Source organism: Scyliorhinus torazame, unplaced genomic scaffold, assembly GCF_047496885.1.
Source record: "Scyliorhinus torazame isolate Kashiwa2021f unplaced genomic scaffold, sScyTor2.1 scaffold_247, whole genome shotgun sequence".
Taxonomy (NCBI): Eukaryota; Metazoa; Chordata; class Chondrichthyes; order Carcharhiniformes; family Scyliorhinidae; genus Scyliorhinus; species Scyliorhinus torazame.
Window position 1 is genome coordinate 242,804 of NW_027307974.1, and position 21,799 is coordinate 264,602.

The 21,799-nt window shown below is 46.9% G+C and overlaps 1 protein-coding gene across 3 annotated transcripts in view; it reads right to left on the reverse strand.

Annotated features, from left to right (window-relative positions):
* LOC140406107 (cyclin-T1-like) overlaps positions 1 to 21,799 on the reverse strand; it is a 272,545-nt gene that overhangs the window by 233,920 nt on the left and 16,826 nt on the right. For all 3 annotated transcript variants that reach the window (XM_072494262.1, XM_072494261.1, XM_072494260.1), the window contains exon 2: positions 14,472 to 14,553. In XM_072494262.1, coding sequence (XP_072350363.1) covers positions 14,472 to 14,553 — 82 coding nt within the window. The remainder of the gene's footprint in view (positions 1 to 14,471; positions 14,554 to 21,799) is intronic.

Consider the following 21,799-nt stretch of genomic DNA (forward strand, 5'->3'; position numbering starts at 1 on the left):
GTGTGATACAGTCTGATACAGTAACAGTGAGCACACTGTCAGTGTGATAGTCTGATACAGTAACAGTGAGCACACTGTCAGTGTGATACAGTCTGATACAGTAACAGTGAGTATACGGTCAGTGTGATACAATCTGATACAGTATGTGAGCGCACTGTGAGTGTGATACAGTCTGATGCAGTAACAGTGAGGGTACTGACAGTATGATACAGTAAAAGTGAGCACACTGCCAGTGTGATACAGTCCGATACCGTAACAGGGAGCGCACCGTCAGTGAGATACAGTCCGATACAGTAACAGTGAGCACACTGTCAGTGTGATAGTCTGATACAGTAACAGTGAGCACACTGTCAGTGTGATACAGTAACAGTGAGCGGACTGTCAGTGCAATACAGTAACAGTGAGCGCACTGTCAGTGTGATACAGTAAGTGAGCACAGTGTGATACAGTCTGATACAGTAACAGTGAGGGCACTGTCAGTGTAATACAGTCTGATACAGTAACAGTGAGCACACTGTCAGTGCGATACAATCTGATACAGTAACAGTGAGGGCACTGTCAGTGTAATACAGTAACAGTGAGCACATTGTCAGTGCGATACAGTAACAGTGAGGACACTGTCAGTGTGATACAGTCTGATACAGTAACAGTGTGCGCACAGTCAGTGTGATACAGTAACAGTGAGGGGACTGTCAGTGTGATACAGTCTGATACAGTAATAGTGAGCGCACTGCCAGTGTGATACAGTCTGATACAGTAACTGAGTGCACTGTCAGTGTGATACAGTAAGTGAGCACATTGTCAGTGCGATACAGTAACAGTGAGGACACTGTCAGTGTGATACAGTCTGATACAGTCACAGTGTGCGCACAGTAAGTGTGATACTGTAACAGTGAGCACACTGTTCGTGTGATACAGTAAAAGTGAGCGCACTGTCAGTGTGATACAGGCTGATACAGTAACAGTGAGGGTACTGTCAGTGTGACACAGTCTGATACAGTAACAGTGAGCACACTGTCAGTGCAATACAGTAACAGTGAGCGCACTGTCAGTGTGATACAGTCTGATACAGTAACAGTGAGCACACTGCCAGTGTGATACAGTCTGATACCGTAACAGGGAGCGCACTGTCAGTGTGATACAGTAACAGTGATCACACTGTCAGTGTGATACAGTAACAGTGATCACACTGTCAGTGTGATACAGTAAGTGAGCACACTGTCAGTGTGATACAGTAAGTGAGCACACTGTTCGTGTGATACAGTAAAAGTGAGCGCACTGTCAGTGTGATACAGGCTGATACAGTAACAGTGAGGGTACTGTCAGTGTGACACAGTCTGATACAGTAACAGTGAGCACACTGTCAGTGCAATACAGTAACAGTGAGCGCACTGTCAGTGTGATACAGTCTGATACAGTAACAGTGAGCACACTGCCAGTGTGATACAGTCTGATACCGTAACAGGGAGCGCACTGTCAGTGTGATACAGTAACAGTGAGCACACGGTCAGTGTGATACAGTAAGTGAGCAGTGTGATACAGTCTGATACAGTAACAGTGAGCACACTGTCAGTGAGATACAAGTCTGATCCAGTAATAGTGAGCGTACTGTCAGTGTGATAGTCTGATACAGTAACAGTGAGCACACTGTCAGTGTGATACAGTCTGATACAGTAAGTGAGGATACTGTCAGTGTGATACAATTTGATACAGTAACAGTGAGCGCACTGTGAGTGTGATACAGTCTGATGCAGTAACAGTGAGGGTACTGTAAGTGTGATACAGTCTGTACAGTAACAGTGAGGGAACTGTCAGTGTGATACAGTAACAGTGAGCATACTGTCAGTGTGATATAGTCTGATACAGTAACAGTGAGCGTACTGTAAGTGTGATACAGTCTGATACAGTAACAGTGAGCACACTGCCAGTGTGATACAGTCTCATACAGTAACAGTGAGCACACTGCCAGTGTGATACAGTCTGATACAGTAACAGTGAGCGCACTGTCAGTGCAATACAGTAACAGTGAGCGCACTGTCAGTGTGATACAGTCTGATACAGTAACAGTGAGCACACTGCCAGTGTGATACAGTCTGATACGGTAACAGGGAGCGCACTGTCAGTGTGATACAGTCTGATACCGTAACAGGGAGCGCACTGTCAGTGTGATACAGTCTGATACAGTAACAGTGAGCAGTCAGTGAGATACAGTCCGATACAGTAACAGGGAGCACACTGTCTGTGTGATACAGTCTGATACAGTAACAGTGAGCACACTGTCAGTGTGATACAGTAACAGTGATCACACGGTCAGTGTGATAGTCTGATACAGTAACAGTGAGCACACTGTCTGCGTGATACAGTAAGTGAGCACTGTCAGTGTGATACAGTCTGAGACAGTAACAGTGAGCACACTGTCAGTGTGATAGTCAGATACAGTAATAGTGAGCGCACTGTCAGTGTGATACAGTAACAGTGAGCACACTGTTCGTGTGATACAATAACAGTGAGCGCACTGTCAGTGTGATACAGGCTGATACAGTAACAGTGAGGGTACTGTCAGTGTGATACAGTCTGATACAGTAACAGTGAGCACACTGTCAGTGCAATACAGTAACAGTGAGCGCACTGTCAGTGTGATACAGTAACAGTGAGCACACTGCCAGTGTGATACAGTCTGATATAGAAACAGTGAGCGCACTGTCAGTGTGATACAGTAACAGTGATCACACGGTCAGTGTGATACAGTAACAGTGAGAAGTGTGATACAGTCTGATACAGTAACAGTGAGCACACTGTCAGTGTGATAGTCTGATACAGTAACAGTGAGCGCACTGTCAGTGTGATACAGGCAGATACAGTAACAGTGAGGGTACTGTCAGTGTGATACAGTCTGATACAGTAACAGTGAGCACACTGTCAGTGCAATACAGTAACAGTGAGCGCACTGTCAGTGTGATACAGTCTGATACAGTAACAGTGAGCACACTGCCAGTGTGATACAGTCTGATATAGTAACAGTGAGCGCACTGTCAGTGTGATACAGTAACAGTGATCACACGGTCAGTGTGATACAGTAACAGTGAGCAGTGTGATACAGTCTGATACAGTAACAGTGAGCACACTGTCAGTGTGATAGTCTGATACAGTAACAGTGAGCACACTGTCAGTGTGATACAGTCTGATACAGTAACAGTGAGTATACGGTCAGTGTGATACAATCTGATACAGTAAGTGAGCGCACTGTGAGTGTGATACAGTCTGATGCAGTAACAGTGAGGGTACTGTCAGTGTGATACAGTCTGATACAGTAACAGTGAGCGCAGTCAGTGTGATACAGTAACAGTGAGCACACTGTTCGTGTGATATAGTGTGATACAGTAACAGTGAGCGCATTGTCTGTGATACAGTCTGATACAGTAACAGTGAGGGAACAGTCAGTATGATACAGTCTGATACAGTAAAAGTGAGCACACTGCCAGTGTGATACAGTCCGATACCGTAACAGGGAGCGCACCGTCAGTGAGATACAGTCCGATACAGTAACAGTGAGCACACTGTCAGTGTGATAGTCTGATACAGTAACAGTGAGCACACTGTCAGTGTGATACAGTAACAGTGAGCGGACTGTAAGTGTGATACAGTAACAGTGAGGGTACTGTCAGTGCAATACAGTAACAGTGAGGGCACTGTCAGTGTGATACAGTCTGGTACCGTAACAGGGAGCGCACTGTCAGTGTGATACAGTCTGATACCGTAACAGGGAGCGCACTGTCAGTGTGATACAGTAACAGTGAGCACACGGTCAGTGTGATACAGTAAGTGAGCACAGTGTGATACAGTCTGATACAGTAACAGTGAGGGCACTGTCAGTGTAATACAGTCTGATACAGTAACAGTGAGCACACTGTCAGTGCGATACAATCTGATACAGTAAGTGAGGGCACTGTCAGTGTAATACAGTAACAGTGAGCACATTGTCAGTGCGATACAGTAACAGTGAGGACACTGTCAGTGTGATACAGTCTGATACAGTAACAGTGTGCGCACAGTCAGTGTGATACAGTAACAGTGAGAGGACTGTCAGTGTGATACAGTCTGATACAGTAACAGTGAGGGTACTGTCAGTGCAATACAGTAACAGTGAGCGCACTGTCAGTGTGATACAGTCTCATACAGTAATAGTGAGCGCACTGCCAGTGTGATACAGTCTGATACAGTAACTGAGTGCACTGTCAGTGTGATACAGTAAGTGAGCACATTGTCAGTGCGATACAGTAACAGTGAGGACACTGTCAGTGTGATAGTCTGATACAGTAACAGTGTGCGCACAGTCAGTGTGATACAGTAACAGTGAGCACACTGTTCGTGTGATACAGTAACAGTGAGCGCACGGTCAGTGTGATAGTCAGATACAGTAACAGTGAGCACACTGTCAGTGTGATACAGTCACAGTGAGAGGACTGTCAGTGTGATACAGTCTGTTCCAGTAACAGTGAGCACACTGCCAGTGTGATACAGTCTGATATAGTAACAGTGAGGGTACGGTCAGTGTGATACTGTCTGATACAGTAACAGTGCGGGTACTGTCAGTGCAATACAGTAACAGTGAGCGCACTGTTAGTGTGATACAGTCTGATACAGTAATAGTGAGCGCACCGTCAGTGTGATACAGTCTGATACAGTAACAGTGAGCACAGTCAGTGAGATACAGTCCGATACAGTAACAGTGAGTACACTGTCAGTGTGATAGTCTGATACAGTAACAGTGAGCACACTGTCAGTGTGATACAGTAACAGAGAGAGGACTGTCAGTGTGATACAGTCTGATACAGTAACAGTGAGGGTACTGTCAGTGCAATAGAGTAACAGTGAGCGCACTGTCAGTGTGATACAGTCTGATACAGTAATAGTGAGCGCACTGCCAGTGTGATACAGTCTGATACAGTAACAGTGAGCGCACTGTCAGTGTGATACAGTCTGATACAGTAACAGTGAGCGCACTGGCACTGTGATACAGTAACAGTGAGCACATGGTCAGTGTAATAGTCTGATACAGTAACAGTGAGCACAGTCAGTGTGACACAGTCTGATACAGTAACAGTGAGCACACTGTCTGTGTGATACAGTCTGATGCAGTAACAGTGAGGGTACTGTCAGTGTGATACAGTCTGATACAGTAACAGGTAGCGCACAGTCAGTGTGATACAGTAAGTGAGCACACTGTTCGTGTGATACAGTAAAAGTGAGCGCACTGTCAGTGTGATACAGGCTGATACAGTAACAGTGAGGGTACTGTCAGTGACACAGTCTGATACAGTAACAGTGAGCACACTGTCAGTGCAATACAGTAACAGTGAGCGCACTGTCAGTGTGATACAGTCTGATACAGTAACAGTGAGCACACTGCCAGTGTGATACAGTCTGATACCGTAACAGGGAGCGCACTGTCAGTGTGATACAGTAACAGTGAGCACACGGTCAGTGTGATACAGTAACAGTGAGCAGTGTGATACAGTCTGTTACCGTAACAGGGAGCGCACTGTCAGTGTCATACAGTCTGATACCATAACAGGGAGCGCACTGTCAGTGTGATACAGTCTGATATAGTAACAGTGAGCGCACGGTCAGTGGGATACAGTAAGTGAGCACACGGTCAGTGTGATACAGTAACAGAGAGCAGTGTGATACAGTCTGATACAGTAACAGTGAGCACACTGTCAGTGAGATACAAGTCTGATCCAGTAATAGTGAGCGCACTGTCAGTGTGATAGTCTGATACAGTAACAGTGAGCACACTGTCAGTGTGATACAGTTTGATACAGTAAGTGAGGATACTGTCAGTGTGATACAATTTGATACAGTAACAGTGAGCGCACTGTCAGTGTGATACAGTCTGATGCAGTAACAGTGAGGGTACTGTAAGTGTGATACAGTCTGTACAGTAACAGTGAGGGAACTGTCAGTGTGATACAGTAACAGTGAGCACACTGTCAGTGTGATATAGTCTGATACAGTAACAGTGAGCGTACTGTAAGTGTGATACAGTCTGATACAGTAACAGTGAGCACACTGCCAGTGTGATACAGTCTCATACAGTAACAGTGAGCACACTGCCAGTGTGATACAGTCTGATACAGTAACAGTGAGCGCACTGTCAGTGCAATACAGTAACAGTGAGCACACTGCCAGTGTGATACAGTCTGATATAGTAACAGTGAGCGCACTGTCAGTGTGATACAGTAACAGTGATCACACGGTCAGTGTGATACAGTAACAGTGAGCAGTGTGATACAGTCTGATACAGTAACAGTGAGCACACTGTCAGTGTGATAGTCTGATACAGTAACAGTGAGCACACTGTCAGTGTGATACAGTCTGATACAGTAACAGTGAGTATACGGTCAGTGTGATACAATCTGATACAGTAAGTGAGCGCACTGTGAGTGTGATACAGTCTGATGCAGTAACAGTGAGGGTACTGACAGTGTGATACAGTCTGATACAGTAACAGTGAGCGCAGTCAGTGTGATACAGTAACAGTGAGCACACTGTTCGTGTGATATAGTGTGATACAGTAACAGTGAACGCATTGTCTGTGATACAGTCTGATACAGTAACAGTGAGGGAACAGTCAGTATGATACAGTAAAAGTGAGCACACTGCCAGTGTGATACAGTCCGATACCGTAACAGGGAGCGCACCGTCAGTGAGATACAGTCCGATACAGTAACAGTGAGCACACTGTCAGTGTGATAGTCTGATACAGTAACAGTGAGCACACTGTCAGTGTGATACAGTAACAGTGAGCGGACTGTCAGTGTGATACAGTAACAGTGAGGGTACTGTCAGTGCAATACAGTAATAGTGAGCGCACTGTCAGTGTGATACAGTCTGGTACCGTAACAGGGAGCGCACTGTCAGTGTGATACAGTCTGATATAGTAACAGTGAGCGCACTGTCAGTGTGATACAGTCTGATACAGTAACAGTGAGCACACGGTCAGTGTGATACAGTAAGTGAGCACAGTGTGATACAGTCTGATACAGTAACAGTGAGGGCACTGTCAGTGTAATACAGTCTGATACAGTAACAGTGAGCACACTGTCAGTGCGATACAATCTGATACAGTAACAGTGAGGGCACTGTCAGTGTAATACAGTAACAGTGAGCACATTGTCAGTGCGATACAGTAACAGTGAGGACACTGTCAGTGTGATACAGTCTGATACAGTAACAGTGTGCGCACAGTCAGTGTGATACAGTAACAGTGAGAGGACTGTCAGTGTGATACAGTCTGATACAGTAACAGTGAGGGTACTGTCAGTGCAATACAGTAACAGTGAGCGCACTGTCAGTGTGATACAGTCTGATACAGTAATAGTGAGCGCACTGCCAGTGTGATACAGTCTGATACAGTAACTGAGTGCACTGTCAGTGTCATACAGTAAGTGAGCACATTGTCAGTGCGATACAGTAACAGTGAGGACACTGTCAGTGTGATACAGTCACAGTGAGAGGACTGTCAGTGTGATACAGTCTGATACAGTAACAGTGAGCACACTGCCAGTGTGATACAGTCTGATATAGTAACAGTGAGGGTACTGTCAGTGTGATACAGTCTGATACAGTAACAGTGCGGGTACTGTCAGTGCAATACAGTAACAGTGAGCGCACTGTCAGTGTGATACAGTCTGATACAGTAATAGTGAGCGCACCGTCAGTGTGATACAGTCACAGTGAGAGGACTGTCAGTGTGATACAGTCTGATACAGTAACAGTGAGCACACTGCCAGTGTGATACAGTCTGATATAGTAACAGTGAGGGTACTGTCAGTGTGATACAGTCTGATACAGTAACAGTGCGGGTACTGTCAGTGCAATACAGTAACAGTGAGCGCACTGTCAGTGTGATACAGTCTGATACAGTAATAGTGAGCGCACCGTCAGTGTGATACAGTCTGATACAGTAACAGTGAGCACACTGTCAGTGAGATACAGTCCGATACAGTAACAGTGAGCACACGGTCAGTGTGATAGTCTGATACAGTAACAGTGAGCACACTGTCAGTGTGATACAGTAACAGAGAGAGGACTGTCAGTGTGATACAGTCTGATACAGTAACAGTGAGGGTACTGTCAGTGCAATAGAGTAACAGTGAGCGCACTGTCAGTGTGATACAGTCTGATACAGTAATAGTGAGCGCACTGCCAGTGTGATACAGTCTGATACAGTAACAGTGAGCGCACTGTCAGTGTGATACAGTCTGATACAGTAACAGTGAGCGCACTGGCACTGTGATACAGTAACAGTGAGCACATGGTCAGTGTAATAGTCTGATACAGTAAGTGAGCAGTCAGTGTGACACAGTCTGATACAGTAAAGGTGAGCACACTGTCAGTGTGATACAGTCTGATACAGTAATAGTGAGCGCACCGTCAGTGTGATAGTCTGATACAGTAACAGTGAGCACACTGTCAGTGAGATACAGTCCGATATAGTAACAGTGAGCACACTGTCTGTGTGATACAGTCTGATACAGTAACAGTGAGCACACTGTCAGTGTGATACAGTAACAGTGATCACACTGTCAGTGTGATACAGTAACAGTGATCACACTGTCAGTGTGATACAGTAAGTGAGCACACTGTTCGTGTGATACAGTAAAAGTGAGCGCACTGTCAGTGTGATACAGGCTGATACAGTAACAGTGAGGGTACTGTCAGTGTGACACAGTCTGATACAGTAACAGTGAGCACACTGTCAGTGCAATACAGTAACAGTGAGCGCACTGTCAGTGTGATACAGTCTGATACAGTAACAGTGAGCACACTGCCAGTGTGATACAGTCTGATACCGTAACAGGGAGCGCACTGTCAGTGTGATACAGTAACAGTGAGCACACGGTCAGTGTGATACAGTAACAGTGAGCAGTGTGATACAGTCTGATACCGTAACAGGGAGCGCACTGTCAGTGTCATACAGTCTGATACCATAACAGGGAGCGCACTGTCAGTGTGATACAGTCTGATATAGTAACAGTGAGCGCACTGTCAGTGGGATACAGTAACAGTGAGCACACGGTCAGTGTGATACAGTAACAGAGAGCAGTGTGATACAGTCTGATACAGTAACAGTGAGCACACTGTCAGTGAGATACAAGTCTGATCCAGTAATAGTGAGCGCACTGTCAGTGTGATAGTCTGATACAGTAACAGTGAGCACACTGTCAGTGTGATACAGTCTGATACAGTAAGTGAGGATACTGTCAGTGTGATACAATTTGATACAGTAACAGTGAGCGCACTGTCAGTGTGATACAGTCTGATGCAGTAACAGTGAGGGTACTGTAAGTGTGATACAGTCTGTACAGTAACAGTGAGGGAACTGTCAGTGTGATACAGTAACAGTGAGCATACTGTCAGTGTGATATAGTCTGATACAGTAACAGTGAGCGTACTGTAAGTGTGATACAGTCTGATACAGTAACAGTGAGCACACTGCCAGTGTGATACAGTCTCATACAGTAACAGTGAGCACACTGCCAGTGTGATACAGTCTGATACAGTAACAGTGAGCGCACTGTCAGTGCAATACAGTAACAGTGAGCGCACTGTCAGTGTGATACAGTCTGATACAGTAACAGTGAGCACACTGTCAGTGTGATACAGTGATAAGAACAAAGAACAAAGAAATGTACAGCACAGGAACAGGCCCTCCGGCCCTCCAAGCCCGTGCCCACCATACTGCCCGACTAAACTACAATCTTCTACACTTCCTGGGTCCGTATCCTTCTATTCCCATCCTATTCATATATTTGTCAAGATGCCCCTTAAATGTCACCATCGTCCCTGCTTCCACTACCTCCTCCGGTAGTGAGTTCCAGGTACTCACTATCCTCTGCGTAAAAAACGTGCCTCGTACATCTCATCTAAACCTTGCCCCTCTCACCTTAAACCTATGCCCACTAGTAATTGACCCCTCTACCCTGGGGAAAAGCCTCTCACTATCCATACAGTAACAGTGAGCACACTGTCAGTGTGATACAGTAAGTGAGCACACTGTCAGTGTGATACAGTCTGATACAGTAACAGTGAGCGCACAGTCAGTGTGATACAGTAACAGTGAGCGCACTGTCAGTGTGATACAGGCTGATACAGTAACAGTGAGGGTACTGTCAGTGTGATACAGTCTGATACAGTAACAGTGAGCACAGTCAGTGTGATACAGTCTGATACAGAAACATTGAGCACACTGTCAGTGTTATACAGTAAGTGAGCACACTGTCAGTGTGAGACAGTAACAGTGAGCACACTGTCGTGTGAGACAGTAACAGTGAGCACACTGTCAGTGTGAGACAGTAACAGTGAGCACACTGTCAGTGTGAGACAGTCTGATACAGTAACAGTGAGCACATTCAGTGATAGTCTGATACAGTAACATTGAGCGCACTGTGATACAGTAACAGTGAGCACACTGTCAGTGTGATACAGTAACAGTGAGCACACTGTCAGTGTGATACAGTCTGATACAGTAAGTGAGCAGTCAGTGAGATACAGTCTGATACAGTAATAGTGACCGCACTGTCAGTCTGATACAGTAACAGTGAGCACACTGTCAGTGTGATACAGTCTAATACAGTAACAGTGAGCAGTCAGTGAGATACAGTCTGATACAGTAATAGTGAGCGCACTGTCAGTCTGATACAGTAACAGTGAGCGCACTGTCATTGTGATAGTCTGATACAGTAAGTGAGCGCACAGTCAGTGTGATAGTCTGATGCAGTAACAGTGAGCGCAATGTCAGTGTGATACAGTCTGATACAGTAACAGTGAGCACACTGTCAGTGTGATACAGTAACAGTGAGGACACTATCAGTGTGATACAGTCTGATACAGTAACAGTGAGCACACTGTCAGTGAGATACAGTAACAGTGAGCACACTGTCAGTGTGATACAGTCTGATACAGTAACAGTGAGCACACTGTCAGTGTGATAGTCTGGTACAGTAACAGTGAGCACCCTGTCAGTGTGATAGTCTGATACAGTAACAGTGAGCACACTGTCAGTGAGATACAGTAACAGTGAGCACACTGTCAGTGTGATACAGTCTGATACAGTAACAGTAAGCACACTGTCAGTGAGATACAGTCTGATCCAGTAATAGTGAGCGCACTGTCAGTGTGATAGTCTGATACAGTAATAGTGAGCACACTGTCAGTGTGATAGTGTGATACAGTAACAGTGAGCACACTGACAGTGTGATACAGTCTGATACCGTAACAGGGAGCGCACTGTCAGTGTGATACAGTCTGATACAGTGACAGTGAGCGCACTGTCAGTGAGATACAGTCTGATACAGTAAATAGTGAGCGCACCGTCAGTGTGATACAGTAACAGTGACCACACTGTCAGTGTGATACAGTCTGATACAGGAACAGTGAGCACACTGTCAGTGTGATAGTCTGATACAGTAACAGTGAGCACACTGTCAATGTGATACAGTCTGATACAGTAAAAGTGAGCACAATGTCAGTGTGATACAGTCTGATACAGTAACAGTGAGCGCACTGTCAGTGTGATAGTGTGATACAGTAACATTGAGCACACTGTCAGTGTGATACAGTCTGATACAGTAAGTGAGCACAGTGTGATACAGTCTGATACAGTAACAGTGAGCGCACTGTCAGTGTGATGCAGTCTGATACAGTAACAGTGAGCAGTCAGTGTGATACAGTATGATACTGGAACAGTGAGCACACTGTCAGTGTGATACAGTCTGATACAGTAACAGTGAGCAGTCAGTGAGATACAGTCTGATACAGTAACAGTGAGCACACAGTCAGTGTGATACAGTCTGATGCAGTAACAGTGAGGGTACTGTCAGTGTGATACAGTTTGATACAGTAACAGTGAGCGCACAGTCAGTGCAATACAGTAACAGTGAGCACACTGTCAGTCTGATACAGTAACAGTGAGCGCACTGTCAGTGTGATACAGTCTGATACAGTAACAGTGAGCACACTGCCAGTGTGATACAGTCTGATACCGTAACAGGGAGCGCACTGTCAGTGTGATACAGTCTGATACCGTAACAGGGAGCGCACTGTCAGTGTGATACAGTCTGATACAGTAACAGTGAGCAGTCAGTGAGATAGTCTGATACAGTAATAGTGAGCGCACTGTCAGTCTGATACAGTAACAGTGAGGGCACTGTCAGTGTGATACAGGCTGATCCAGTAACATTGAGGGTACTGTCAGTGTGATACAGTAACAGTGAGCGCACTGTCAGTGTGATACAGGCTGATACAGTAACAGTGAGTGCACAGTCAGTGTGATACAGTAACATTGAGGGTACTGTCAGTGTGATACAGTCTGATACAGTAACAGTGAGTGCACAGTCAGTGTGATACAGTAACAGTGAGCACACTGTTCGTGTGATATAGTGTGATACAGTAAAAGTGAGCGCACTGTCAGTGTGATGCAGTCTGATACAGTAACAGTGAGGGAACTGTCAGTGTGATAGTGTGATACAGTAACAGTGAGCACACTGCCAGTGTGATACAGTCTGATACCGGAACAGGGAGCGCACTGTCAGTGTGATACAGTCTGATACCGTAACAGGGAGCGCACTGTCAGTGTGATACAGTCTGATACAGTAAATAGTGAGCGCACCGTCAGTGTGATACAGTAACAGTGAACACACTGTCAGTGAGATACAGTAACAGTGAGCACACTGTCAGTGTGATACAGTCTGACACAGTAACAGTGAGCACACTGTCAGTGTGATAGTCTGATACAGTAACAGTGAGCACACTGTCAGTGTGATAGTCTGATACAGTAAGTGAGCACACTGTCAGTGAGATATTCTGATACAGTAACAGTGAGCACAGTCGGTGTGATACAGTAACAGTGAGTGCACTGTCAGTGTGATACAGTCTGTAACAGTAACAGTGAGCACACTGTCAGTGTGATACAGTAACAGTGAGCACACTGTCAGTGTGATACAGTAACAGTGAGCACACTGTCAGTGTGATACAGTAACAGTGAGCACACTGTCAGTGTGATACAGTCTGATACAGTAACAGTGAGCACACTGTCAGTGCGATACAGTGCGATACACCCACACTGCGTCAATGTGATAAGGTACACCGCTAACATTGTCCTGCGGGGGACTGGCAGATAATGTTCAGGATTGTCAGAGGATGCATAGATAAGTCGGAGAATTGGGCAGAGAAATTGCAAATGCAGTTTAATGCGGACAAGTGGGAGGTGATGCATTTTGGTCGGTCTAACATAGAGGGGAAATATATCGTAAATGGCCAAACTCTTAGGAACATCGAAAGTCAGAGAGATCTGGGAGTGCAGGCCCACAGATCTTTGAAAGTGACAACACAAGTGGACAAGGTAGTCAAGAAAGCAGACGCAATGCTCGCCTTCATTGGATGGGGCATAGAGTATAAAAACTGGCAAGTCACGCGGCAGTGGTGTCGTACCTTGGTAAGGCCGCAATTGGCATATTGCGCCCAATTCTGCTCGCCACACTACCAGAAGGACGTGAGTGCTTTGGAGAGGGTGCGGAGGAGGATTACCAGGATGTTGCCTGGTCTGGAGGGTGTGAGCTATGCGGGGAGGCTGAACAGACTCGAGACTGTTTTCATTAGAACGACGGAGGTTGAGGGGTGACCTGATAGAGGTCTACAAGATAATGAGGTGCATGGATAGAGCGGATGGGCAGGCACTCTTTCCCAGGGAGGGGGGGGGGGGGTCAGTCACCAGGGGCGTAGGTTTAAGGTCCGTGGGGCAAGGTTTAGAGGTGTTGTGCGAGGCAGGTTTTTACACAGAGGGCGGTGAGTGCCTGGAACGCGCTGCCAGGGGAGGTTGTGGGAGCAGATACATTAACGGCGTTGAAAAGGCATCTCGACAAACACATGGATAGGACGGGTGTAGAGGGATACGGCACTGGGAAGGGCTGAGGGTTTTGCCAAAGGTTGGTATCATGACCGGTACAGGCTAGGAGGGCCGAAGGGGCTGTTCCTGTGCTGTATTGTTCTGTCACGAGAAATGGGGCTCGACTATTTTAACAAACAAAATTTTATTAAAACAAAAGCAAAATAATATTTGAACTTTGAACATAACGCACAAGAACAGCTTTCATGTACCTCTTAACCCCAACACTGCCTCCGATTAAACAGCACGTTAAATGAACATACAGCTCTCAGTCCACTTAGACAGCAGGACAAAGCAGGCCCCCCCCACTCATCCCCCTTTCGATCGACGCGCCAACCTCCAAATCCCGCTCCCTCAAACCACCGACGGTGTGTACCGCCCACAAGTACTCTACCACCTAGGGCGAGGGGGAATGCCCACAACCTGCAAGCACCCCCCCCACTCCGTTCCCCGCCTGCGTGTCCGACAAAACATTTCAAGCGGAGGTGACCCGCGACCGGCTCTATCGGCAAACACTTACGTTGCGATGGAACTTGGTGAAGCACTGGAGCATGTAGAAGCGGTGCATGTACACGATGGCCGTGTTGATGGTGAGTTGAGAGCTAGGGGGTCGGTGTTAAAGGGATAACATCCTTGTGGGTGACTTTTCGCTTCGGACACGTACGTACGGTCCCTTGAGCCGTAGAGACTCGACAGTCTCTACCCCCACACACACACATTGATAGTCTCTACCCCCACACACATTGATAGTCTCTACCCCCACACACACATTGATAGTCTCTACCCCACACACATTGATACAGTCTCTACCCCCCACACACATTGATAGTCTCTACCCCCCACACACTCATTGATAGTCTCTACCCCCACAAACACATTGATACAGTCTCTACCCCCCACACACATTGATGCAGTCTCTACCCCACACACACATTGATAGTCTCTACCCCCCACACACACATTGATAGTCTCTACCCCCACAAACACATTGATAGTCTCTACCCCACACACACATTGATAGTCTCTACCCCCCACACACTCATTGATAGTCTCTACCCCCACAAACACATTGATACAGTCTCTACCCCACACACACATTGATACAGTCTCTACCCCCACACATACATTGATACAGTCTCTACCCCACACACACATTGATACAGTCTCTACCCCACACACACATTGATAGTCCCTACCCCCCACACACACATTGATAGTCTCTACCCCCCACACACATTGATGCAGTCTCTACCCCACACACACATTGATAGTCTCTACCCCCCACACACACATTGATAGTCTCTACCCCCACAAACACATTGATAGTCTCTACCCCACACACACATTGATGCAGTCTCTACCACACACACACATTGATAGTCTCTAACCCCACACACACATTGATACAGTCTCTACCCCCCACATACATTGATGCAGTCTCTACCCCACACACACATTGATAGTCTCTACCCCACACACACATTGATAGTCTCTACCCCCCACACACACATTGATAGTCTCTACCCCCACAAACACATTGATAGTCTCTACCCCACACACACATTGATACACAGTCTCTACCCCACACACATATTGATAGTCTCTACCCCCACAAACACATTGATAGTCTCTACCCCACACACACATTGATACAGTCTCTATCCCCCACACACATTGATAGTCTCTACCCACACACACATTGATAGTCTCTAACCCCACACACACCCAGTCTCTACCCCACACACACATTGATAGTCTCTACCCAACACACACATTGATACAGTCTCTACCCCCCACACACATTGATAGTCTCTACCCCCACAAACACATTGATAGTCTCTACCCCACACACACATGGATACACAGTCTCTACCCCCACACACATTGATACAGTCTCTACCCCACACACACATTGATAGTCTCTACCCCCACACACACATTGATAGTCTCTACCCCCACAAACACATTGATACAGTCTCTACCCCCCACACACATTGATAGTCTCTAACCCCACACACCCAGTCTCTACCCCACACACACATTGATAGTCTCTACCCCACACACACATTGATACAGTCTCTACCCCCACACACACCCAGTCTCTACCCCACACACACATTGATACAGTCTCTACCCCCCACACACATTGATAGTCTCTAACCCCACACACCCAGTCTCTACCCCACACACACATTGATAGTCTCTACCCCACAAACACATTGATACAGTCTCTACCCCCCACACACATTGATAGTCTCTAACCCCACACACCCAGTCTCTACCCCCCACACACATTGATAGTCTCTACCCCCACAAACACATTGATAGTCTCTACCCCACACACACATGGATACACAGTCTCTACCCCCACACACATTGATACAGTCTCTACCCCACACACACATTGATAGTCTCTACCCCCACAAACACATTGATAGTCTCTACCCCCCACACACATTGATACAGTCTCTACCCCCCACACACATTGATAGTCTCTAACCCCACACACCCAGTCTCTACCCCACACACACATTGATAGTCTCTACCCCACACACACATTGATACAGTCTCTACCCCCACACACACCCAGTCTCTACCCCACACACATTGATAAAATCTCTACCCCCACACACACCCAGTCTCTACCCCACATAGACATTGAGTCTCTACCCCTCACACACATTGATAGTCTCTACCCCACACATTGATACACAGTCTCTACCCCACACACACATTGATACACAGTCTCTACCCCCACACACACCCAGTCTCTACCCCACACACACATTGATACACAGTCTCTACCGCCACACACATTGATAGTCTCTACACCACACACACATTGATAGTCTCTACCCCCACACACATTGATACACAGTCTCTACCCCCCCACACACATTGATAGAGTCTCTACCCCACACATCGATACACAGTCTCTACCCCACACACATTGATACACAGTCTCTACCCCACACATCGATACAGTCTCTACCCCCACAGACATTGAGTCTCTACCCCACACATACATTGATACACAGTCTCTACCCCCACACACACATTGATACAGACTCTACCCCCACACATTGATACAGATTCTACCCCCCACACACATTGATAATCTCTACCCCACACACACATTGATACAGTCTCTACCCCCCACACACATTGATGCAGTCTCTACCCCACACACACATTGGGAGTCTCTACCCCCACACACATTGATAGTCTCTACCCCCACACACACATTGATACAGTCTCTACCCCACACACATTGATACAGTCTCTACCCCCCCCCACACACATTGATACAGTCTCTACCCCACACATCGATACACAGTCTCTACTCCCACACACACAATGATACAGTCTCTACCCCCACACACAGTCTCTACCCCACACACACATTGATAGTCTCTACCCCACACACACATTGATACAGTCTCTACTCCCACACACACACCCAGTCTCTACCCCACACACATTGATACAGTCTCTACCCCCACACACACCCATTCTCTACCCCACACAGACATTGATAGTTTCTCTCCCTCACACACATTGATAGTCTCTACCCCACACATTGATAGTCTCTACCCCACACACACATTGATACAGTCTCTGCCCCACACACACATTGATACAGTCTCTACCCCCCACACACATTGATGCAGTCTCTACCCCACACACACATTGATAGTCTCTACCCCACACACACATTGAAAGTCTCTACCCCCACACACATTGATAGTCTCTACCCCCCACACACATTGATACAGTCTCTACCCCCCACACACACATTGATAGTCTCTACCCCCACACACACATTGATACAGTCGCTACCCCACACACACATTGATAGTCTCTACCCCACACATTGATACAGTCTCTACCCCACACACATTGATACAGTCTCTACCCCCCCCCACACACATTGATACAGTCTCTACCCCACACATCGATACACAGTCTCTACTCCCACACACACAATGATACAGTCTCTACCCCCACACACACACAGTCTCTACCCCACACACACATTGATAGTCTCTACCCCCACACACACATTGATAGTCTCTACCCCCACAAACACATTGATAGTCTCTACCCCCCACACACATTGATACAGTCTCTATCCCCCACACACATTGAGTCTCTACCCACACACACATTGATAGTCTCTAACCCCACACACACCCAGTCTCTACCCCACACACATTGATAGTCTCTACCCCACACACATTGATACAGTCTCTACCCCCCACACACATTGATGCAGTCTCTACCCCACACACACATTGATAGTCTCTACCCCACACACACATTGATAGTCTCTACCCCCCACACACACATTGATAGTCTCTACCCCCACAAACACATTGATAGTCTCTACCCCACACACACATTGATACACAGTCTCTACCCCACACACATATTGATAGTCTCTACCCCCACAAACACATTGATAGTCTCTACCCCCCACACACATTGATACAGTCTCTACCCCCCACACACATTGAGTCTCTACCCACACACACATTGATAGTCTCTACCCCACACACACATTGATACAGTCTCTACCCCCACACACACCCAGTCTCTACCCCACACACACATTGATAGTCTCTACCCACACACACATTGATAGTCTCTACCCCACACACACATTGATACAGTCTCTACCCCCACACACACCCAGTCTCTACCCCACACACACATTGATAAAATCTCTACCCCCACACACACCCAGTCTCTACCCCACATAGACATTGATAGTCTCTACCCCTCACACACATTGATAGTCTCTACCCCACACATTGATACACAGTCTCTACCCCACACACACATTGATACACAGTCTCTACCCCCACACACACCCAGTCTCTACCCCACACACACATTGATACACAGTCTCTACCGCCACACACATTGATAGTCTCTACCCCACACACACATTGATAGTCTCTACCCCCACACACATTGATACACAGACTCTACCCCCACACATTGATGCAGATTCTACCCCCCACACACATTGATAATCTCTACCCCACACACACATTGATACAGTCTCTACCCCCCACACACATTGATGCAGTCTCTACCCCACACACATTGATAGTCTCTACCCCACACACACATTGATAGTCTCTACCCCCACACACATTGATAGTCTCTACCCCCACACACATTGATACAGTCTCTACCCCCACACATTGATACAGTCTCTACCCCCCCCACACACACATTGATAGTCTCTACCCCACACATCGATACAGTCTCTACTCCCACACACACAATGATACAGTCTCTACCCCCCCACACACACAGTCTCTACCCCCCACACACATTGATAGTCTCTCCCCCACACACACATTGATACAGTCTCTACCCCCACACACATTGATACAATCTCTACCCCCACACACACATTGATAGTCTCTACCCCACACACACATTGATACAGTCTCTACCCCCCACACACATTGATGCAGTCTCTACCCCACACACACATTGATACACAGACTCTACCCCCACATTGATACAGATTCTACCCCCCACACACATTGATACAGTCTCTACCCCCCCCACACACATTGATACAGTCTCTACCCCACACATCGATACACAGTCTCTACCCCCACACACATTGATACAGTCTCTACCCCACACACACAATGATACAGTCTCTACCCCCACACACACCCAGTCTCTACCCCACACACACATTGATACATAGTCTCTACCGCCACACACATTGATAGTCTCTACCACACACACACATTGATAGTCTCTACCCCACACAGACATTGATACAGTCTCTACCCCACACACATTGATAGTCTCTACCCCCACACACATTGATACAGTCTCTACCCCCACAAACACATTGATAGTCTCTACCCCACACACACATTGATACAGTCTCTACCCCACACACACATTGATACAGTCTCTACCCCTCACACACATTGATAGTCTCTACCCCTCACACACATTGATAGTCTCTACCCCCACACACACATTGATACACAGTCTCTACCCCCACACACACCCAGTCTCTACCCCACACACACATTGATACACAGTCTCTACCGCCACACACATTGATAGTCTCTACACCACACACACATTGATAGTCTCTACCCCCACACACATTGATACAGTCTCTACCCCCCCACACACATTGATAGAGTCTCTACCCCACACATCGATACACAGTCTCTACCCCACACACATTGATACACAGTCTCTACCCCACACATCGATACAGTCTCTACCCCCACAGACATTGAGTCTCTACCCCACACATACATTGATACACAGTCTCTACCCAACACACACATTGATACAGACTCTACCCCCACACATTGATACAGATTCTACCCCCCACACACATTGATAATCTCTACCCCACACACACATTGATACAGTCTCTACCCCCCACACACAATGATACAGTCTCTACCCCACACACACATTGGGAGTCTCTACCCCCACACACATTGATAGTCTCTACCCCCACACACACATTGATACAGTCTCTACCCCACACACATTGATACAGTCTCTACCCCCCCCACACACATTGATACAGTCTCTACCCCACACATCGATACAGTCTCTACTCCCACACACACAATGATACAGTCTCTACCCCCACACACACACACAGTCTCTACCCCACACACACATTGATAGTCTCTACCCCACACACACATTGATACAGTCTCTACCCCCACACACACCCAGTCACTACCCCACACACATTGATACAGTCTCTACCCCCACACACACCCAGTCTCTACCCCACACAGACATTGATAGTTTCTATCCCTCACACACATTGATAGTCTCTACCCCACACATTGATAGTCTCTACCCCACACACATTGATGCACAGTCTCTACCCCCACACACACCCAGTCTCTACCCCACACACACATTGATACAGTCTCTGCCCCACACACACATTGATACAGTCTCTACCCCCCACACACATTGATGCAGTCTCTACCCCACACACACATTGATAGTCTCTACCCCACACACACATTGAAAGTCTCTACCCCCACACACATTGATAGTCTCTACCCCCACACACACATTGATACAGTCGCTACCCCACACACACATTGATAGTCTCTACCCCACACACATTGATACAGTCTCTACCCCACACACATTGATACAGTCTCTACCCCCCCCCACACACATTGATACAGTCTCTACCCCACACATCGATACACAGTCTCTACTCCCACACACACAATGATACAGTCTCTACCCCCACACACACACAGTCTCTACCCCACACACACATTGATAGTCTCTACCCCCACACACACATTGATAGTCTCTACCCCCACAAACACATTGATAGTCTCTTCCCCACACACACATTGATACACAGTCTCTACCCCACACACATATTGATAGTCTCTACCCCCACAAACACATTGATAGTCTCTACCCCCCACACACATTGATACAGTCTCTATCCCCCACACACATTGAGTCTCTACCCACACACACATTGATAGTCTCTAACCCCACACACACCCAGTCTCTACCCCACACACATTGATAGTCTCTACCCCACACACATTGATACAGTCTCTACCCCCCACACACATTGATGCAGTCTCTACCCCACACACACATTGATAGTCTCTACCCCACACACACATTGATAGTCTCTACCCCCCACACACACATTGATAGTCTCTACCCCCACAAACACATTGATAGTCTCTACCCCACACACACATTGATACAAAGTCTCTACCCCACACACATATTGATAGTCTCTACCCCCACAAACACATTGATAGTCTCTAACCCCACACA